Here is a 23,455-nt window from a genome sequence, read left to right as displayed (position 1 = left end):
TTCTTTTATTAGCAGTTCACACAATTATATGATTATAGCCATATCTTCCCCTCAAACAAATTTTATTGCATTTGAAAAATATAAGAGACTAAAGTAGTTACGAAGGCACAAGGACTAAAAAGAGGATTTGTGACAAATGGAAAACAACATAAAATGTCTTTACATGATGGTGGAAGAAAACACCAGACTGCTGCGGTTAAAGTGATAGAAAGTGATGAAAACGCTGCGGTTTGCTTGTTTTCAGTGGCAGTCATCTGTACGAGACAATAGTGTAAAAACAGACAAGTGAGGTGAGCTTGTCACAGAATGGACACTTTTGTTGGGCCTGTGCAGCCTCTCCACGCTTCTCTGCCGGGACTCGACCGCTGCTCGAACACGTGAAAGCGCACGCTGAAACGTAGTACCCTGTTTGTCCTGCCCTTTGGGCTCTTTCTGCACCGTGGTAACATTCCTGCCGTAACAGAACAGCAACGTCCCACTACAGCACTGACACACGCACACAGAGTCAATAACTGCGTGTTGCACACATCTAAAAAAAAAAACCCCAACATTTTGAAATAAAAATGACTTATCTATATCCATTTTGATTCAGCTGACATTGAAACATATGCATGTATTTACACACCCTCACTTTATTATTACTGCTACAGGCTAAATGGATTTCATAATATTGTGAGAGACAACCTACAATTTTGGTATTTGATGGCAAATTTCAGTATTCACATCATATATTTTACTCTAAACAAGCCCTTACTAATGAGGGAAACTATAAGTTTTGACTGAAATGTGGTAATAAAATATTGTTTTTGCTTATTGTAAGATTTGTAACAGTACCACTTTGCCTTTTAGAACAAAAAATGCTGTTATTAATTTGGCACTAATTTGTTGCAAGATTCTTTTTCTTTTAATAGTGTGTTTGGTATGATGTGCACAAGGACTTCTTAGGGTACAGACTATTACAAGTTTTAACATGACTACCCATTCCTACCCACCTAGATTTATTATACACAAAAACAACATTATCTTTAAATAAAGGCTAATTCGAGGCGTGTCTTAATTGCAAATATTTTATCATTTTTTCGTAATGATTTCTGAGAGACTGTATGAACCTCTTCTTTTGGAATGTAAAAGCGCAGTGCACTTCTCATTTCCCAAAATACAAGAATCCCACACTGTGCATGCGCAGTCATTCAAAGCTGTGTCTGATGCCCATGCACAAGGGCAGATCCTCGATGCACAATTAACACACGCTTCTACTTCCTTCGTGTTGGATCCCCTTATCAAACGCAGAGGAAAACAAATTTGCTCTTTGTAACCATGATGACAAACCTCTAAACAAAACCTCATGTTTTCTGGCAAGGTGACAGGCAACATAATGTGTACGCATGGACATTAATAGCAGACTTCCTCATAAAGTGTTAATATTGCAAGCAAACCCCATGATGCCTCATTTTTCACAATTTTTAGGCCTTGATTGTTCTTCCACAGGAAGAATAGGCAGAACAAATAAATGCATAGATAATTCCAAGTGGTACAAATCCTATTGTGCTATTTAAAAAAGTGTGCTTTATGAGAATATGGGCCTTTACAGTACTCTGCAGGTACCGTCCCACCGCGCAATCAGTGAAACAAGAGTGCACCAGAAAAACAACTTCCAGTGGAAGCCTACTGCCTTATTTTTCACTTATAAATATCTACATTAAAATCAGTCACAGCAATAATCAATATGAGCCCCTCCCACATGTGAATTCATAGGGCCCAGTGTGTGCCAAATCACAGCAGCAAAAACAATGACAAGAGACAGATCACACAGGTGCTTTTTACATCTGTATATAGGTTAGAATGTAGAGCTTGATGGCGATGTTATAAGCATGTTTCATCAGTCTCCCTGTGTTGTTCGCTGATACAGTCAAAGTCAGTGTGATTCCAGAAACTGATTTGTCCCATTCCTCCTCATCTGAGTAGCCAAGGGGGCGCTAGTGAGCAGGGACAACTGAGTAGGAACTGTTCTCTGTGGTCTTAGCCACGGTGGTGGTCTTCGGTTGGGGTGGCCAGCTGTGGTCCATCTTCAGCTCTTGGGCCAGCCGCTCGTAGCGAGTGCTAAGGGCTGCGTTGCCACGGCAACACAGCCACGACAGACATTTGGCCCCCCATAGGTCGATGGCTGACTGCAAATATTACAACAAATTAATGTTTATTCTATTGCCTTACAGCCATAGATCCTGGGTTCAGATCCCAGCTCCTGCTGTAATACCCTTGAACAAGGTACTTACCCTGAATTGATACAGTGAAATTTACCTTGCTGCATAAATACGTAAATAAGTACCTTGGTATATAAGCTTAATATTCTATATTATTATTCAATAACATTGTAGGCTTTGGAGAAAGGTGCTGAATAATGGTTGATAATAATAATGAGGACGTTAGGTAAGTGAATCATGTTGCTGCAAGTCATCAAGGCCTCCAGTCCAGCATGCTTAGGAGAAATACTCTGAGTACCTGGTTAGTGCCTCTTCGCTCCATTGCCTCCAGCATTGCAGCAGAGCAGTGAGACATCACAGATGAGTAGTGAGCAATCAGGTGTTAAAGAAGCATATTAAAGCCCTGCTGCCCACCAGATCGTGACATTGCCATGGCACATGCGTGGCTGGGGAATGGCGAGGAGGAGGATGAGGAAGAGCAGTGGGGTGAAAAGGGGCCAAAGTTACAGTGAAGGAAGTGTCTCATTCCCAACCTGAGGTGTTTGGGAAGCAACCGCGACGTCACTGCCGCTGCGCTTTCCCCGGCTGAACACCAGTCGCCATAAGACGACATCAAGGATGAAGGTCTAAGGAACGTTCCGGTGGCAGGGAAGAATTGAGAGACTTATACATTATAACCAATCTGAATCACTTTCTTAAATCAAGATGTGATTTCACTGCACAGTATTAGTAAAGAAAAAAGACAAAGAACAGTCAGTCTGACTGGCAGGAGATACTGATCTGTGAATGAAACCATTTCACATTATTGCATTCCAAATTTCAGAATGTGTGATTCAATGATTCCAATTTTGTGAGATTCTGCACTGATCACATTGATTAGGAGGAGTGTCTAGGTTGGCTGAGGATAGCTGTAAAGGTGCATCACATCACGTGTCTGTGTCCAAAGCTCTTCATCTGTTGTTGATGCTCTTTTTTTTACTCTCAGTTACGCATCGACTTGGAGACAAGTACTCGCATTTACTCAATTTTCAAAGTAAATCAATGATTGAAGAATTTACAAGGGCCAACAACAGATGGCTAAATCAACAATATTTTTCCCTCCAATTTTGTCTAATATATTTGGAAATGCAATGACTTTGTGGAAAAGATCCACGACCTCAAAGAAGGTAATAGGAAATGCCAAAGGGGAGCTGGCCCAGTATGTGTCGCCACGAACCCCTTTGTAGGGGACTACAATAGCCGGTCATTGAGTTACGGACCAGGTGCGTACGCAGCACTGACGAGCAGATCCTGATACTCAACATGCTCACATCCATAAAGCGGAAAAGCAAGAATATAATATAAATTTTAATATTTGTCTATGTCACCAGTTATCTGAGGGAAACACATAGACTGAAAGGCAAGTTTTACCTCCATGAGAACAGACAACCCTGTGTTGACAAGGATGATGATGACCAACATGAGACGCCACTGGACAGGAACGCACACAATCTAAAGGGTACAGAAATAAAGTTTAAGAAAAAAAAGCAGTGCCTTCAATGGACCAATCACAACAGGCCTCCAGAGCCTCTCCTCCAATTAAATAGAGCTCCGCCTCCCACCTCTTTCGTCAAGCCAAACGCTTTGGCATGCTTACCTGCAGGAAGGCGTCGATGGCGGGGATGGGGTACAGCATGATGAAGAAGGTGAAGAAGTACAGCGCAGAAACCAACAGCAGGAACGGCCCTGCAGAAGCAAAGAACGATGATACAGCAGTTATCACAAGTTCTCCATATTTCTCGTCACAACTTTCACATAACATGTTACCAAAAACTACAAAAATCCATTGACAGTGAGACCACCACCTTGTGGCACTTACAGTTTTTGTAACTGGGCTGTCTGAAGGGCTTCCCTTTGGAGAAAACTATGGCCACAACGAGGTACTGGAAGCAGGAGACGTAGAACAGGGAGGTGTTTTCATAGTTCATGATGTTTTTACTGCTGTGGTTGTGGCCTGCTGTTGCATTGTGGGTTGGCAGTATCTTGAGCCCGGTGGTGTTACAGGCACTAGGGAGAAAAGGACACGAAAACACTTCTTTAATTCTCTTGTGGAGCCAACAGTGTGAAGTTTGTACACCAAGTTGCTTACACTGATTTACCCATTTACACAGCTGGGTAATTCGATCAGTTCAAGGTAAGTACCATGGTCAAGGAGTGAACCTGGAAGGTGACAGCTATAACCACTACGCCACCTCCTGGGACGGAGCCGACGTGGACTCACTCGGAGGCAGGCGTCCACTTCTCGTACCAGCTCTGGTGCTGGACGCTGAGGAAGCAGAGCACCTGGAAGCCTAGGCTCACGAGGATCTGCGTCAGGACGGACAAGAGCAGGGGTCCCGAGATGAGGCCTGAGGGGGGATGCTGCGCCACCAGCTGCTTCCAGGCCGGGTTCAGACTCACTGAGGGGAACAAGCCCAAACACACATGGAAACGCATGCACGCACGCATAGGCGCAAACACACGCATGGCCCCGGGTACTCACTGGTGAAGACGATCACCAGAATGATGGCGATATCGATGAAGAGGAACTGGAAGTCTCCCAGGTTGCTCAGGATCTGCAAGGTGACTAACAATGTGGGGTTTGTACACTAAGCTACTTTCACTGATTTACCCAGATAGCAGGGTAAATCAGAGCAGAGTAAGTGCCCTGATCAGCAGAGCTACAGCAGAGGCATGGGTTTAAACCTGGGTCCTTCAGTTGCGAGGCTATAACCACCACACCACCTGGTGCCCCATGAGGGCGGAGACCACAGCACATGTGGCCGCAGTACTTACGGAGTAGAGCAGGGTGACGCTGATGTACTGGATTATGCTGTACAGGGCCATGAACTTGAACACACAGAAGGAGGTGATGAGAGCAGCACGTCCCTCCCTGCGAGTAGAAAGCTTTCACTCCTGGGTCCCGAGTGCGAGTCATACTGCGGTCCACAGTTGTAAAATCCCTCAGATAACACACATTTTTAGCCTGTTTTTTCAGTCTAGATGGCCAGTATAAACATGACAAAAATTAATAAAGAACAAAAACAGGTGTACCTTCTTTACAGATCAGTTACGAAGGGTACTACAGCACAAGGTGGAATTTGCATCTGGGTCCTTGGATTGCTGCTGGTCACCTGGCCTAAGTGAGGGCAGTAACATGGGAAACAAGGAGGTGGGGGCTCTTACCTGATGAGGGTGGGCACACAGGAGATGTCGGGTGTCTTGGAGGTGAAGGGAGAGGCTACAGAGGCCTCGAGCTCCGACAGGGAGATCCCACCGTGGGCTCGTTTCAGGGCCTGGGGAAGGGGGGGGGTATTACACACTCTGTCACACTCAATGAGCATCAATGACTAAAGAAAGAAGAATGAAGAGATGGAGTGACTCACGCCACAGTCGTTGGCGCCATCGCCGCACATCCCCACACAGTAGCTGTAGAGAAAAGCCGTTTCGTATCAGTACATAAAAACCACACACAATGGCGCTCGAACGTACAAACAAAACTGGGACTGGAAGTCTGTTCGTAATTCCCTTTGCTCGCAAGTCCAAAGTCGCCAAAAAATATAAAGTTAACACAGATGTCCCCAAGGGTTATTTACAGTAAAGGCTTAGTAAAAACCTTTGATTTTACTATTACTATCTATTGATTAGCGAGACGGGTGAGTATGGGGTCTGGTGGAGGTAGTACTCACTCGATGCTCTGCAACACCTCCACCAGCTGGGTCTTCTGGTCGGGGGCCATGCGGGCGAACACGGTGCCATGCAATGCCAGCTTTTGTTGGGGGGGGGGTCAGAGAAAGAGGCACACCTTCAGCTCACCATCGCTGGACTGATGTTCTGCTGAGATGCAGTCATCCTGCACGCCTACTTGTGTACCGGGTTCTGACCTTCTGCGCCAGGTCGGGAAAGTGCTCTATCACAACGGCCAAGGACTTGCCGCTTATGGCGAAATGGTAACGCTCCTCATCGACCGCCTCGTCTAATCCCATCTCGACTGCCTAGGAAGTCAAAGGTCAACATGACTGTACGATACCAGGTGACTTGGAAAGGTGCATTCAGCAGACACACTCGAGGTGCTCTGTGTCGAGTTCTGACACACAGTGGGGCACATTGACCACCTCACTGCAGTACGCTGGCTCCTCAGCTTCACAAACAATTAGGAGCAGAAGTCTGTTCATAACTCATTTTGTTCTCAACTCCAGTGTTTTCCATAAAGTTACAACAGATTTACAATATAAACATCCCTTGTTTATTTATGGCTTAGATTCTATAAAAAGTTTCTGATACACCTATTATAAACTTTGTATGATCAATATTTGTATTAACTTTAAGCTACATTAAAACTAAAATTAATTTCAAATGAGTAAAACTATAAATCGTTTCTCCTCAAAACAAAGATTTTTCACTGATTAATCCCATACACACTTAGAGTGCTCCTCCTCTTCTTAACGATTACGAGAATTCACAAACACCGGAGAGGAGCTCTAAACACTGTGGAGGCGAGTTGAGGGAAGGCGGTGCCACATTCCCCACTCTGCTGGGGTGCTCTCTACTGCCACCTACCAGCTGGACAGGTCATCACAGCTCACATTCGTTCCATCATATGCTTTCATTCCAGAAAATAAAAGAAGAAAATGCAATTAAAAATAAACACATTGTGTCCCACACTTCCCACCTCTGGACTGAACCTCTGAGTCTGTCCATTGTCCCTGCTGTTCACTTTCTTCCATTCCTGGTGTTCCCCAGCTCGGAACTGCGTGACACAAATACCCACTCTGATGGCAAAAACAGCACCGAGAGCCTCGGTCAGCTTAGGCACCGGGTTCCACCCACTGACCTCATACTGAGCGCCCTTAGAGGCCGGGAGACCAGGGTCATCTGTGTACTGCCAGTCGATCCTGGCCGTCTGGCCGTCCTTTGGGGGCAGCGCATCTGCAATGATGACTCTGTGCTGCGGGGGTATCATTCTGCAGTCTCGCGCCACTGATATTGCAGTCAACATGTTGTCTCCTGGAGGGGTGCCATTCCAACAAAACCACAGCTTAGACAATGCAGGCACTAACACAAAAACCATAAAGGTCTGACACAAAGGTTTAAAACCACACGTCGGCAAGATTCTTAATTTACCGACTTGATTATAAATCTCAAAGGTCACTTTCATACTGTACCACACCACACCCAGCTGTGTCTAACTACACACATTTGTGCCTCATGTTAAATCCGAGTTTGGATTTTTTTAGGAACTTCACTGTTTTTTATTGCATTATTTTCACAGTTTTTTTAAAATATGAGTGAAAAATAGCCTGAATTTCCACTTGCCGCCATTATGTAACAGCTACGCAAGAGTGTATCATCCAGCATATTATTTTATCTATTATACTAACCAGTGAATAAATAGAGGTGTGTGTCTATTAAAATGCTTTATTCATGGCTAGGGTTAGGTGACCAGAAGCTCACAGACATGTCATCCAATCTGACAAGTCAGTCACTTCAGAGCCATTCGCACGCAGCTGGGATTTTAAGGTGAAACACTTTTTAATACGTTCTCCAACTCCCTCCCCTTTCTCTTATCAATCATTTCATTCTCCTGTGGCACCAGAATCATGGGGAAAAACACAGCACTCGCTTGTGTGTGTAAAGTAGAACACAACACGCTGAATAGGAGATGGTGAACATCGTGCTCTTCTTATTTTCAGTCATTTTAAAGTAAACACATCAAAGACAATAAACTGAGGCTTCAGAATAGACAGACTTAAAATTTATGGCTGACATTTTTAACATAATCTATTAAGGACTGAGGGGCGCGGTGGCGCAGTGGGTTGGACCGCAGTCCTGCTCTCCGGTGGGTCTGGGGTTCAAGTCCCGCTTGGGGTGCCTTGCGACGGACTGGCGTCCCGTCCTGGGTGTGTCCCCTACCTCTCTCCAGCCTTACGCCCTGTGTTGCCGGGTAGGCTCCGGTTCCCCGTGACCCCGTATGGGACAAGCGGTTCTGAAAATGTGTGTGTGTGTATTAAGGACTGAAACGGGACAGTTAGTAGTGTAGGGGTTAGACCTGCTGCCTTCGGACGCAAAGGGTTTGATCTCTGGCTGTAGTACCCCTGAGCAAGGGACTTACCCTAAATTACTCTGGTGGAAAAAAAAAAATTACCCAGCTGTATAAAAGGGTAAATAATAGTAGGTAGACTAACAGTGTAAGTTGCTTTAGAGAAAAGTGTCAGCTAAATGAATAAAAACAAATTAAACTGTATTGAGCTTTTATTGACCATGACAGTGTTTGAACTTAGAAACAATTTCGAGTTATGAACAGACTTTTGGTTCTAATTGTGTTCTTAAGTTGAGGTACATGTGCAGTTATCTGACAGGGACCACAGCGTCGCTCGTCTCACCTGTAACCATCACCGTGCGGATGTTGGCCTGCCGGAGGTCCTCCAGAACCTTGGGGGTCTCTGCTTTCAGCTTGTTCTGCATGATGATCAGGCCCAGGAAATCCATGCTGTTTTCTATGACGTCCCTGGGGGGGGCAGCAGAGGCCACAATAAACTGGAGCGTATTAAAATAATACAGGTTTCCTTGGAAACTAATCTGAAGTGGAATTTCAGCAGTGAACCCCGAGTGCCACGGGACTGTTGAAGAGACACGGAGAAACCAGCAGCAATTTGAGAGAAGTGGGCAGCAGGTGGCGCAATGGTTAAAGCTACTGCCTTCTACACAAAGAACCAAGGTTTAAATCCCACGTCCTGCTGTAGCACCGTTGATCAATGCAAAATGGGTAATTCACTAAGAACCTTAACATTGTTGGTCGCTCTGGAGAAAAGCATTAAATAAAGGAATAAAAGTAAATGTGATGCAAATGAAAAGATGGTTGAGGGAAACAGATCGGGGCCGTCCAAGGCACCTGTTGATGTTCTGCACTTTGTGCCAGGTGAGTTTGGCTTCGAGGCACCGGTGTGCGAGGGCAAGGACCCGGAAGCCCAGCTTGGTGTAGTCCTCCAGCACATGAGCAAAGTCTGCCGGCACTGTGGGGGGGGAAAGGACATAAGCCTGTATAGCTCTGCCACATCGCCCCCTGAACACAGAGACATGTGGGCAAAATTCTGCAGAAAACTGTTTTGTGCGTATACAAAAAAGTACAGAGAACAGCCTGTGTTCAAAAATAGGCTGCTGCACACATTTTTAGATAAAGTGGACACATTCATGAGGACAAGTGACCATTCAGAGGGGGTGCAGAAGGGGACGGTCAGAGTGGGAGGGCGGATTTCACAAAGCGCTCCCCTGGGGTGGGGGGGCGAGGCAGACAAAGGCAGACCTGTTTCTTCTTTGCAGAGCCCAGCCACCACCTCTGGCGCCCCCTTCAGGTAGGCATCCATGTGTTTCTCTCCGAGCCGCCGAACCACCACGCTCATCCTCTGCAGCGAGGACGAGAAAGGGAACTGCCGCACGACACCGATCTCGTACGAGGACTGGGGAGGATGAATGGGGGGCTCTCAGGGTCACACAAACAGATGCAGGAGGCGGAGCCATGACAATCGACAGATGTACTCACGTGCAACTCGTTCAGCTCCTTCGCAATGCCAATGGAGGGAAGGGAGAAGCAAGAGATGCACATCAGTTTAACCATGTTTCAGCATTCATCAGAAAGAGTATCGTGAGGCCACAGTGGAGTAACATGATTCGACATCGGATGGGGCAACCTATTGTTCTCACTTGAAACACCAGTAGGGGGCAGCACTGAACTAACATGAAGAGCACATTCCACTAGATACCAGACATCTCTTGTACAGACTTGCGTCGCCCAACGACGGGGAAATGTTCTGAGAAATGCCTCATTAGGCGATTTCATTGTTGTGCGAACATCGGAGTGTACTTATACAAACCTGGATGGCATAGCCTCGATCATAGTGTACTTATAGAAACCTAGACGGTATAGCCTCGATCACAGACTGTACTTATACAAACCGAGATGGTATAGCCTCGATCACAGACTGTACTTATACAAACCTAGATGGTATAGCCTCGATGCAGTCAAGAGGTAAACACGAGATTTATGACGCTGCTGCTGGCATAACATAGCATACTGTTTTACAGTAAACTTTTATTATAAGTATAAAGAGTACAGTGTAGTAAATACATAAACCAGTAACATAGGTGTGTGTATAATCATTATCAAGTATTTTGTACTATGCATAATTGCATGTGCTATATTTTTATATGATTGGCAGTGCAGTAGGTTTATTTACAGCAACACCACCACGAACACGTGAGGAACACGTTGCGCTACGACGGAAAAATGGCTAGTTGTTAAGAATTTTTCAGCCCCATTATAATCTTATGGGACCACCGTCATATATGCGGTCAGTCGTTAAGCGATGCATGACTGTATGGTGGCCTGCTGTGGTTAGACAGCTGTGTGTTGATAGGGGGTTGGGGTCACTCGCTTGGAGAGGATGCTTGCTGTCAGGAGAGTGACACGCCTACCACGTCCTGCCCCGGGGACGAGACTGGCTCGGGAAACAGCTGCCTGGGCGGCCGCACCACAGTAGGCATGATGTTGTTGTGAAGGGACGTCTCTTCCTCTGAGGCTTCCTCCAGAACCTGCACGCGAGGCGAAGGTGTCAGAACAACAGGGCGGCCGAACTTCCCGGCGCCTTGAGGTTTTCCTGCACAGGTGCTACGTTACCTGTCGGCACGGGGGCGTTTAAGCATCTTTTCAACACCAGCACTTCCTACACAAATAAACCATCTGTTTTCACTGCAGGTGCAGAGTCTCATCTGTGTCATAAGGAAGGGAATCAATCTAGCACAGTTCAAAATCTGAAACGGTCATTGTACTGTGCATGTAGGGTTGTGTATATGTACACACACACAGTAAAATCCACATATGCTGCTGCCGCCATCGAGTCAAACCTGACCCATAGCAACCACCCACATGGCTTTCAAGGCAAAGGAGGAACAGAAGTGGGTTGCCAGTGCCTCCTTTTGTAGAAATACACATGTACCACTGTACAAATGTTTTACACATAGAATGTTTTCCTCTATTCCATTTCCTTGTACACTGGCTCCTCATGTTAAGAATGGTCTACGTTATGCATTTTTGAAGGTGTAAGCATTATCCATTACATTTTTACCCACATTTTCTCAGATTTCCTAATTTTTTATGTTGGCAGTGGAGCAAAAATAACATGCATTTACCTGCCCAACATATAGAGGGCAGTAAAGAGCACCCAGACAGAACAAGGGTGTGAGATCTTTTACTGATTATAAACTGGGAAATGACAAACTTCCAGTCTTAGTTTTGTTTGCGCGTGACTCTCTGCGGATCTATATCTCTGGATGTGTTAATGTTGGGGTTGTGCCATAGATTCACCCAGCCTGTGGCCTCAAACATCTTGAGGTCCAGAGGGTCCCCCGAGAGCTTCCCATCGATCCGGGTCAGCGAGTGGCATGTAGCCATGCAGGCTACAAATGCCGAAGTCACCAGGTACTCCTGACATGCCTTCTCCTCCGAACAGCAAAAGCTGCAGAAGGCAAAGACAGCAGCAGGATGGGTTGCGGTGAACACTTTGTGAGCAGATGTTTTCTTGTTCAAAACACGTGAGGTCAGTCCCGTGGTAAAACACCCTTGTGGTCTCACCAGCCAGCTTCCACGCGCTGAATCCCCCACAAATCCAGTCCATCCTCCGTGAGCGTTCCTGTCTGCAGAGGAACGGCAGAGAGAGGCCCATCTCAGTCCATCCGACCAAGGTCGGCAGCACATTTTCCAGCTCTGACCTCAAGCACATCCACTGCAGACTGCTGTTCACTCCGCTGTCTCACAGCTCTGCACCAAGATCTCTACCCCAGATGGGATACGACTGGGTTTTTTGGAACGCAGCATCATCATCATCATCATTATCATCATATTCCTAGTAGGGATGTACGAAAACTAGAAATGGTCCACGTTGTGTTCCGACATATTTCACAACCTAATGTTAAAACAGTGTGGATTTGGTGCACAGGTGGGACAAGAGACTTGCCTTGTCGAAGCAGACCAGGTTCAGCTGACCACAGATGTTGATCCTCTGAGGACTGATGCAGAAGATGCCGGCACGTTTGAGCCGTCGCTGAGCATACACTATTCCTGCTGTCATGGCAGCTGGTAGCGCCGGGGGAACTGTGATGGTTATGATGTCAAGACACTTAACAATGATGGTCTGGGCTGGCACCTGCATACGAAGCATAAATGTGTGGGTGTGTGATCAGGTCATCGTGGTGACAGATTATACCTGGCCATGTCTGCTGAGGGTACCTGGTGCATGATGCTTATCACGATGGTGTAGGTCATCGTGGTGACAGATTATACCTGGCCATGTCTGCTGAGGGTACCTGGTGCATGATGCTTATCACGATGGTGTAGATAAAGCCAATAGCAGCTACAGCCACCAGACACATCAGGAAGAGGTAGGCATCGCGGTAAAGCTTGAAGTCAGTAGGCTTGGGATACAGGATGGAACGAACCAGCTGGCCCTTTGCAGTGCTGAAGCCTGAGGGAGTGACAGATGTGGTGAAAATCACACTTCTGCCACCACTGTCGTAACAATAAAAGTGCAGGCCAACAGCAGACACAGACCAGTCCTGACCACCACGGCTTTCACCAGCTCCCCGGAGTAGAAGCGTGTCTGGATGACCTGGGTGCCACAGAACAGCGTGTGACGCTTATGCCCGTCTGTGCTGTACACGGGGTCGGAGGTCGACTCCCTCTTGTCCTGCCCAGGGTCGGGTAGGTTGGTCTTCGTGACAGGTACACTCTCACCTGGATGGCAGGCCACAAAAGACATCAACATGACCATACCATGCAGACTTGAACTCCTGAAGTTGGCTCCATGAGCATCCAAGCTATCAGTTAGTGAGCGTACCTGTGAGCATGCTTTCGTTAACGATACACATCCCGCTAATCAGCACGGCGTCACACGGCATGATGGTTCCATTAGTTGGGATAACCATCACGTCCCCAGGGACCAGGTCCGTGGACATAGCATCCTCGATCTCTGCAAATGGAAATGCCGCCATTAGCGTGCTAGCTCATTAGCATGCTGGGAAGATCAAAGCCAGCAGAAGATTTTGATATATAGAGGACTCCTGATTTTTCTGACGGGGGGGTTACTGGTTCCCAAATAAGTAAAGAAAACTGGGTCGACCCTTTAATTCACAATTCACTCTACTGTGTTTCCTGCTACCAGCATTCCTCGATGATACATATTTCAGCTTCCAATCTTGACAGCTCCCTTTATCGGCTACGGCAGGGCTGTCTCCGACTCACCGTTATCGGCCTTGTATATGGAAACTCGCATCACGCTGTGAGCGGCGACCATGTCGTGCAGCATAACGTATTGCTGAAACAAAACAACGCACCATTTCAGAAAGCGAAGCGCAATCCTGAAGGACACAAACCCATGTCTCCCATGGGATGTGCTCCATGGTTTAATTGCTCCCAGATTCTAACATGGCAGTCAATTCGGCAGTGAAGTTGCTCCACCTCAAACCAACCTTTTTAATGGTATACAGAGAGGTAGCGATTGATACGATTGACATGAAGACAATGGTTCCAGCGTAGTAGTAATAGGAGTTAGTGCTCCAGAGGATCACACTGAAGAGCTGGAAGATGTAGAAAGGGTTGAGGACCTAGAAAAGACAAGAAAACCCAGTAAGCAAAACGTAACCTGGTGCATGGAACCTATTTAACTGGATCTGGTTGAATGTCATCCCATCAGTATCCCAGAAGTTCCCATTTTTGACCGGATCATCAAACACTTTGCATAAAATCTAACTATGAAATTGTGACATGACATGTCAGCACTGCTGTACCTCTCAGTCTCATTTCTCCGTTTTAGTCTGGAAGAAGGGAGCTGCTTTCTGAGACAAGATGACATGCGCAAGAGTCGCGAGGTGACGTACCTCCTTCAGGAGCAGTTTGAAGAGTGAGGGAACTTTCACATCGATTTCATTCTCTCCAAAAAACAACCGTCTGTCAAAACCCCAAATAAATGAAAGTTACTACCAGTGGGTGTGGTTCCAGAAGATGAGCTACCCAAGGAAACTGACCCGAGGGTAAAGGTGCCAAAAAAGGGCTCTGCTATTGCACCCTTGAGTGGATCCCTAACTCAAACTCCTTCAGAAACAGCTGAACGTTAAGCGATTAAAAGTCACTCCGGATAAAGCTAATCAACTCGGTGATGCAGGAGGGCTATTGAAAGCACGGCAGGGATGGAGCGGGATGTGAAATAGATAAGGATGCAGGCTGTTCTTACCTGAAGTCCTGCAAGTCTTTGGTCAGCCCAGCGCTGTGGTCTGAATGGATGGATGAGCATGTCAGGATGAGGTCCTCCAAGCCCCTGCAACGCGCAAAGAATACGGAGGTCAGTCAATGAAGGTCAATCGCACAATCACACATTCATCAAGAGCCAGACAATATCCCTCATTTTGTACAAAACGTACCACGGCAACCATTTGTAAGGAACGTGGTCAGTCAGTTGGCCCTTGACTTACGAACTTGACTGAGACCAAGAGTTGGTTCATAACTGAAAACCTAGTAAGTCGAACGGGACGGAAAGTGGCCAGCGGCTCCTCGTCAGTTCTATATGCAGCCACTTGTGTCGAGTTCCCAGCAAAAACTGCCGTATTGAACTAAATGACTGTGCGTTGAGAATTCAAAGCCCACATCTATATCTCTCCATCTGTTGGTGAAATGCATTTTTTAAACTCTGACTTGTATGACGGTTTGGAGAGAAGCGTCTAAATGAAAATGCACCGTCAGCAACCCCCGAGAGCTCTGTGGGGAAGGCGGCAACAGTGGGGATGTTTGGACTCTCTCCAATTGAGCAGATTGCCGACATCGAGGGGACAGACAGCCCTTCCCTCTTGTGGGCCGGGATGCCTCGTGCACACTCCTGCGTTTTCTCAGTCCCCCCACAGCAATATTTACGATACATTGTAAAATAGTAGAGAAGATTGATGGTGTTCGTAGCTCGTGTTGCTGATCCAGATGTCCAGGTGTTCGCCGAGCTTGGCATTCAGACTGCAAACGGTTCATCACCACTCGAGGTGACATCATGAGTGGTGATGAAACATTTGCCGTCTGAATGCCAAGCTCGGCGAAGACCTGGACATTGTAAAATAAGGAAGCCCAATAAACAGTGGTCAAAGCTAGAGCAGGGGGTGCGGAAGTGGACGTCATGTGATTTACAGTGAAAATTAACAACAGAAATCTTACTTTAACACTTCGAAATTCTGCGCTGTACCATTCCAGAAGTACGTTGTGCTGTGGAGTGTGAAATAGCGAATCTGAGAGGAAAAGAAACACAAATTTAAAACTAAACATAAAAAGCAAGCAATGACTCAATGACCTTTCATGGCATCTCATGCTGAACACTGGGCAGAACTAACATGTGTGAGGAGTAGTTATGACTGCAGTGGAGGGAGGGGGTGGGGTGATCGCCCTGGGGGTCCTACCTCCACCATCTGCTTCTTGGTGGTCTTTCCTGGGACGTCCAGGCGGTCAAAGGGGTCCCTTCCTGGGGCCAACATCACCCGCACCCTGGTCCAGAACCACCGCTTGAACTCATCCTGGGACAGAGCAGAACAGGGTAAACCTTAATTGCCTAAAATCTAATTTATTAGCAGATGCTCTCATCCAAAGTGAGGAAAGTGTTCATAGTTTACCATCTGTACACATTCAATTTACACATCTGAGTTTCTCAGTACCAAGTCGAGTTCATTAACTGGTGTGCCACCTACTGGCCTGTTTAGTCCCCCCATCTCAGACGCTACAGAACAACTGTTGCAAAGCGACACGAAACGCACTGTGGATCGGAGCAGCAGCATCTCAGCCTCTCCGACGGTGGTCCTAGTGCAGGTGGTCCAGACTAGCCAGTTGGGTATCCAGTAGAGCACCAGCAGCAGGAATCCCCCAGTGCAGAGCGCCCCCAAGCCCACCAGTACCAGCTTCCAGCGGCACAGTCGGTACCCGGAGATCTCCTGCAAGGATCAGTAGGACAACTCAGCTTGTACAGCGTCACCACCTTACACTGCACAGTAGTAAAATTACCATACATGAGTCACTCTTCTGGGTCATCCAACTCACCATCTCATCCTCCAGCCCCTTGTTGACGATCTTCAGATCTCCCTTTCCCATCATGGTGCCCCTTTGACGGCGGAGAGACGTGCAGGGCAGCGCTGCTAAAACGAGTGACAGATACGCGTAAGAGAAGCATTAATAAAGGCCATCACCTTGTTTTGAGTTTTTTTATTTGGGCTGAAAGTACAAGTTTTTCTGCAAAGTCAGTCATCCCTGATCCGAATGCAAAGTGGGTCTTTCTGCAACCGTCCAAGGCCAGAGGGGCCTTGTACACACACACACACACACAGAGGAGCCGCTGACAGGTTCCGACCTGAATGAAGATGAAGTTCAAACGTAGTAATTTGACTGTTGGACACAGAGAAGAGACACACACACAATGCATACGCATAAAACAGGGTGTGTGCCATGGGCAGTAAGTGCACTTCAGACATTTCTAGAAAGAAACACACCACTTGTTTGCAGAAACTGGAAAAAAAACGGCCAATGATTTATTAAACATAGCCGGAGGTCTTTGATCCGTTTTGCCTCCCAATGACCAAGCGCAAACCGCAGCACATTAGAGCTGCGTATCCATGGAAACGGGGACCGCGGCACGTCGGCCTGTAAATTCTCAACCCCCACAACATGTCGGGTATGAGATGGAAGCAAACTGGCCCGCGCTTTTTTGCAAATGCTGTTCTCCTATCAGCAACTGAAGGTACATGGAGTCCTGCATAGTAGCCCCGCCAACATACTCTACAACCCTCTGTGAGGTGGGGGACCAGGGGATGGGGGGGTTGTCGAGGCGATGACGGATTGACACTCTTTCCAGAACAGGGCGCTCCAATACCCCACCTTTCTCACACACCAGAATGCCCCCCCAAAGAGAAGGCATTTGTCCGGCTCTGCTTGTGCAGGACTGTGGGAGGGAAAGTCAACCGAGTTCATTGTGCTCCCTCGTACCCGGAGCCATCATCTCAGTGCAAAGACTGGTCTGTAGGAGCACCACCCAAAGTAGTGCTTCTCCCACCTTTTAACTGCATTCTGTCCGTTCCTGGGGAACCAACTGTGAAAGTACCCTAACTCCCACCAAACGTGAGATACACACCCATACACACACACACACATTTTCAGGGACAATCCGAAAATAAGGCAGCGATCGAGGAGGTCTGCGATGCACGGCAGAGTAGGAGTGTACAGCAGGGAGTTTGCCACCTCCCGGGTTCAATGCGGTGGGGGGCGCCGGGGGGTTAATTAAAAGCACGGCTGGAGCGTTAAACAGACTGATGTGAATGGGACACAGTGCGGCAGCCAAGCACCGCGGGACAAAGAACACGGCGCTGGCCGAGGGCCACGGACCTAGGTCTGAATCAGCGCTCCCGCTACGGTACCCTCGACCGAGGAAGGTACTGGCGCTGAACAGACAGCGAAAATGACCAGCAGTGTAAAAACTTGCATTTAGACATATTCATTTAGCACATACTTTCCCCGAGGCGATGGACAACTTGGAGTAAATGACGGCTAAAAATGGGTAAAGAACACCGTGTAGCTAAGTGTACAAAACTGACATCGAAAGTCACCCTGGAGAAAAGCATCAGCCGAGAGAATAAAAGTAACAAAAATATGAAAATCGGAGAAGGGCTTTCGGAAACTCCCATGCAGGCTGTAAAAGTGAAATGGATGCGGAAACCCCACTGCCTGTAAACCCCACCTTTAGTCTCAGTCCAGAGATTAGGTTTGGACCCAACTCTCCCTGGTACAGAGGTGCCCCATGGGCCCGCATGTGCACCCTGCACCCGTTTCCATGGAAACAGCACCCCCTAGCAGGGGGCTGATGCTGCATGCCAACATCCATGATCACACCCATAGCAGTAAAAATGTGCTTCCTGCTGTTTCACAGCGCTGCCCCCTTTTTCCAGTGCAAATAAAATACACAATTTAATTAAGATAAAAAGGGCAGCTAATTTATCCCAAGGGAGGAGCCTCGGCATTGTGAACTGGAGATAAAAACGAATGTGGAGGGAGGCAGTTCCGCGAGCGACGCCCTTTGGCCTCCCCACAGATTTATGGCTATTACCCGTGGAGATGGACCGGCCGCGCGCAACTGCGCTCGGAGCACAACATGCCGCCGGGCCGAAACCTCACATGAGCCTGGCGTCGAAGCCGCAGGGGCATCCGCACCTTTATCGGATCGTTCCCGGCACTTCCTAAGATGAGCGCTCACCTTCGCACTTTCGTGTGTTTTCCGCAGGTCGTTACATAACCCAGCTCACAATACCTCCCTTTTTTAGTTAAAGATCTACTTTTTTATTATTACTTTTATGACTTTGAAAATTGTGGCCATTCAGGTTTGATTTCTGTAGGTTTGCGGTTCACGGCCCGAGCCGGGACTAATCGCCACAGCTGACGGAAAACTTTATAGGACACTTGGCCGGACTTAACCTTACCTATCTGAGGATCTGCCTGAGCAAACACACAAACACACACACCAATTAAGAGTCACTAACCTACCTGAAAGACATGTCTTTGGACTGTGGGAGGAAACCAGAGCAGCAAGAGGTGACACACACAAACGGGGAGAACGCGCCAGCTCCACTCACACGGAGCCTGTTTGAATCCATAGCCCAGGACCCGCGAGACATTTCTGGCAGCCGCTGCACCATCGTGCCGCCCGAAGACGAGGCTTTTCCCCAGCTAACGTAAGAACCGGTTCACCTCCAGGTCCAGCTAAGGAGACTTTCAACCCAGATATTTGCTTAAACGAAGCAAAACCGATGCGAGGTGGGGTCGAAACGGCAGCGCCGCACTCCTCCACAACCAGGGTTCGCTATGGCGCTGTAGAGAGCGCCGGTGTCCTTACCTTCCGACCCAAAAGACACTCAGAGGCAGGACTCTCCTCCTGTAGTGGCGCAGTCTCTCTCAGCCCTCCACCGCAGAGAATCCTGGGAAACGGAGTAGAAGACCCGTGAAGCAGAACACACATTCTCTGCGTGGTGTTCGCAGCCCAGAACGGAGAACAGGGTCTGTGTGGCACACCGTGGGCCTGTACCAGAAAGGCCTAGAACTTCTTCAGGTACAGAACACGTACAGCTCCCTGCAAGCCGCACTGAAAACGACGACGGACAGTTGAATAAATAAATCAATAACAAACACACTTCAAAGAGAAGTTGTCGTCGTTCCCAGGATAAGAATATTCTGGAAAGCAGCAGCGAATGTACTGTACTATTTAAGAAGCCCTCTTCTCACACTCATTCAGACAGACATGCAATCCAGTGCCGTGGAGAAGCTCGAAGAAACACGTGACACATGGAATCATCTGGCCTCTGGCATTTATGGCGTCATCAATTCTACACACCACTGTCATTAAATATGACAAACAGCCACAGCTGGACACAGATGGTCCCCACACTGGTCTTCATGTCTCACCAACACACACGAGTGGCCTGAAATAAAGAAGGTGAAACCCAGGTCCCTGGAAACAAGGTGCTCGCCCACGGTATCTCGTGCTCTTGCTGCGCTCGTACTGCACGTGGTTCCACATTATCCAGCCTCCTCCGTTCCCACTGACAGCGCAGAATCGAGACTCCGCTGTACGAAGCGTCATCTGAGGCCGAGCAGCATCCCAGGGCATTCTGAGTAATCTCATTCTGAAGACGCATCTGGACCTGCTGGCTCCACCACCGTCACACCGAGAAACTTTAACCCACACACACACTGTCTGAACCGCTTGTTCCATTCGGGGTTGCGGGGAGCCGGAGCCTAACCCGGCAACAGAGGCCGTAAGGCCGGAGGGGGAGGGGACACACCCAGGACAGGACGCCAGTCTGTCGCAAGGCACCCCAAGCGGGACTCAAACCCCAGACCCACCGGAAAGCAGGACCCAGGCCAACCCACCGCGCCACCACGCACCCCAGCTTTTACCCTCTGGCAGCAAAACATCACGATGGATCAACTTTTCCATCCTCTAGGAACCGTAGTCCACCTTCACACTCGTGACCTGTTCACCACCCCAGCTCTCATCTAGTCTTCACTACTACATCTAGTTCTGTCCACCGACTGATGGGTGGCCAAGGCACGCCTGGAGGAAGGTTTCCAGATGTGGCAAACTGGTGGCCCCAGGCAGGTCTGGAGCTCAAGGAGGAGAAACCTTCACTTCATCTGGACATCCTGGAGGTTCTACAACCTCTCCGCAAGGCGATTTGTACCATCGTTATAGTAAAAGCATGTTAAAGCACACAGACATTGCTTGACACACCTCCTGCTGGAGGCCCTTGACCGCAAGCTCTGAATTTGCCTGGAAGCCGACCAGAAGCTCACGTGGTCTCCATAAGCGCATGGACTTGAAACTTCCATGCCACGCCCACGTTTGGAACGTTGCGCTCGACCTTCAATGGATGGGGATGGTAACCGCTGGAGACCGCGCAGAAGCTACATCCTGGCTGTGGCCAAAACGTGCACCATTATTGCTTTTCCTTTTTTCGGAGAAGTACTTCGACCTGCCTGCATTTTGCGTGACCACAGGTGAGCGGTGACCGATTGTTCCTCTGCATGAGAGCACACAAAACATAGAACAAAGAGGCCAGAAAACCTTTAATGAGTGGCAGCACTTTGGTGACCAATTTAACTGACCGATGGTGAGAACCAGAAAGCAGTCGTGGCACCTCCTTTAAAGCCATCCAAGGGTGAAGGTCTCTCGTGGCCTACAAACTACCTGCAATGTTCCTTCCTACGGATCAGATCCGGAAACTTCTTCCAAATGTGATCGCCAACGAAAGCACCGAAAGACACCGAATTCAGAAGAGTTTCCTTACTCTATGTGTGGTGCGGTAGCATTTAAACATGCTTTTCACAGATTTCAGATCTGATTCAGTTACTGTCTGACTGTGCAGAGCATTGGCTCTGCGGGGGGGGGGGCTAAAAATGACCTCAGTGAAAACATGGGGGGAAAAAAATCATACAGTGCAATAATTTCCTACAGTTATCTTCAGAGCAGCACATGGGCATTTTTAAAGTTTATTTTCACTTCTTTTAATAAACAATAATTAATTTACTCACCACAAGCAGAAGCATCAAGACTGCGGCGACGTGTCAGCTGGTATACCACTGGGTTAATTCAAAAGTACATTATCTGCTGGCTGTGATTTATTTGAGTTAAGCAATAACTCTGTTTAACCACGACTGTTTCATCTGTCTTGACTCGGTGCTGGAAGAAAACTGACAAACAAAGAAGAAAAAAGCCTTGCTGGTGTCAGGACTTACGGAGGTACGATGAGGATTATTATTTCACGCCACGGCAGACCGATAATAGGCCTCCAGTGGGTGTGGAAGACCCCGTACAGTAGCGTGCTGTGTATCCGGCGCTTCTTCTCCAGCTCCGGCAGGGCGACGAGCCTCACACACGGCTTTCTACACAACGTTGAATAGCAGGACTCTGTGCCAGGAATGCAGATGACTGGAATGAAGCGGACTCGCAACAAGTCAAGTCACATCTTACTTGCACCCTCCGTGCGCTCATAAAAAGTGAAGGGCAACGGCATGGTTTCCTATTCAATACGACGAACGTGAAATCATTTGGACCGAGCACAGAATGGGTCCATATCTGAGATTATGGCGAGGCCATTGGTACAAATCGGTTATGACCATTATCTATTAATCAAAAGCATTCATGTTCGGGATGGAGATGAAACTGAGTTATGCAGCAGGCATGTCTGAGGCATCGATAGCAGAGGGAAATGCACCGTTATTATGTTTCATTGTTTCAGAAGAGTCCCACTTCAATGAGCAGCCCGAATGAACCACGTCCCCGAGGACCGTCACCCGTTCAGTTCATTTTTAAAACCCGAAACCACTGGCATCATCACGAAGTGACACACAGACAGAACTGACAAGATCATCTTGAAGATGTAAACTTCTCCGCTGTCACTGTGTGTGAATGGAGCAGACAAACGGTATTTTCAGCATGTTCACTAAGAGAGACCTGGGCATCTCCAGTGACTCGGTCCCTCATGCGGCTCATCATCATCCCCGTTATAATTTCGCCTCGAACAAACGACCCGCTGCACATGAAATCCTCCCAGAAACTCACCCAACACCATCCGTTTCCAGTCACCTGCGGATCATCCCGAGGAAAGGAGCTTTCAGTTACTCTATCTATTTCACTCTTTTGCAGTTTTCTTCCCCCCTGGAGTTACGGCTCCGCGCGTAACGCCGCGCTGTCAGTCGGCGCTCGGATGCGCGCAGCTCCACCGCTCAATGTCAAACGGAGGAACGATCCTCCTTCGGGGGGTGGAGGAGTGGGGAGGAGCAGGTGTCCCACGCAGGATGTGAGCTCACCTGAGAGCCCGTACACAGCGCAGCTGAGCAGGAGGCTGTCATGAGTGCGCTTTGCGCGCAAATGAACTTTCTTGCGCGTAATGACACTTTTTTTCCCTTTCGCTGTAGATACAGTCAGTGTTTGTACCGCTATACGTGTCGTGTGTGTGGGGGTCTGGGTGCAGATACCACCAGTGTATGCAGACCAACCGTCAACACTTATTTCAGTATGCGGGTCCTGCTCGGGTGTCATAGTTGCGTCTCGTGTGCGAACGATGCTACATTTTCATGTATCATTAACTTCTTTTAATAGACAACGAACGTTTTCGGAACTTTTAACAGTTAATGTGGAATACCGGCACGAGCCCGACGCGAGGCAGGTCTTTTCAACAAAATCACTGCGGCTCCTGGAGGCCGCTGCACCTTCTTCTCAGTCTCAGAGGTCGGTCTGCGTTTTGCGGTTAATTCGACGCACAATTTACTCGACGGCTTCACAGCGGGTCATGACTTGAGGAGCCTCGGTTAAGGCGAGAGCGCTGGATCCCTGTGATTTGTGCTGCGCTTCCACCTGCTGGTGCGCTGCGGATCCGCAGAGGGTCTGTGGCCAAATGGCTCGTTTCCGTTACGGATGAACTGGTTTCAGTTGAAAGACCCGCGCGCGGCCGATGGTCAATCAAAGGCCTTCCTTAAAAAAATCTGAGCTCTGAAGGTTTTTTTTTTTAAATACCAAAAAAACTTAAAGCTACGTTTTCTATTAAAGTTGCTTTGAGCCGAACTGCTCTTTAGAGGTCCAAATTAAAACAAGTTCAGTAGTTTGGTGGATTGATGTAAATGC

General features: G+C 48.0%; 1 protein-coding gene across 1 annotated transcript; it reads right to left on the bottom strand.

The window, feature by feature from the left end:
- Positions 1-56: 56 nt before the first annotated feature.
- On the bottom strand, positions 57-22,546 carry LOC108921320 (probable cation-transporting ATPase 13A3). The gene is made up of 33 exons (XM_029249443.1): positions 22,394-22,546; positions 16,333-16,427; positions 16,053-16,226; positions 15,702-15,815; positions 15,463-15,533; positions 14,501-14,584; positions 14,148-14,217; positions 13,740-13,874; positions 13,513-13,585; positions 13,109-13,240; positions 12,823-13,005; positions 12,579-12,736; positions 12,230-12,418; positions 11,848-11,909; positions 11,581-11,731; positions 10,692-10,808; positions 9,760-9,777; positions 9,523-9,676; positions 9,112-9,232; positions 8,603-8,727; positions 7,054-7,226; positions 6,104-6,214; positions 5,909-5,988; positions 5,606-5,648; positions 5,406-5,515; positions 5,016-5,112; positions 4,723-4,795; positions 4,462-4,639; positions 4,060-4,247; positions 3,838-3,926; positions 3,612-3,692; positions 2,735-2,827; positions 57-2,168 (listed from the first exon to the last, which is right to left on the bottom strand). Exons 1-33 carry the CDS (start codon positions 22,401-22,403, stop codon positions 1,977-1,979), a joined length of 3,744 nt encoding a protein of 1,247 aa, XP_029105276.1. The 5' UTR covers positions 22,404-22,546; the 3' UTR covers positions 57-1,976.
- Positions 22,547-23,455: the final 909 nt, after the last annotated feature.

Source organism: Scleropages formosus, chromosome 25 (genome assembly GCF_900964775.1).
Source record: "Scleropages formosus chromosome 25, fSclFor1.1, whole genome shotgun sequence".
NCBI classification, from domain to species: Eukaryota; Metazoa; Chordata; class Actinopteri; order Osteoglossiformes; family Osteoglossidae; genus Scleropages; species Scleropages formosus.
Note: the sequence above shows the minus strand (reverse complement) of the source record. Positions and strands in the feature narration are given on the sequence as shown.

What these genes read in the sequence shown, in the direction of transcription:
- LOC108921320 (XM_029249443.1), bottom strand. An exon ending in CTAAGGGCGCTCAGTATGAG is followed by an intron (nt 6,215 to 7,053) that starts GTCAGTGGGTGG and finishes TTGACTTCCTAG; the next exon opens with GCAGTCGAGATGGGATTAGA. An exon ending in ACAGCCCAGTTACAAAAACT is followed by an intron (nt 3,927 to 4,059) that starts GTAAGTGCCACA and finishes TTGCTTCTGCAG; the next exon opens with GGCCGTTCCTGCTGTTGGTT.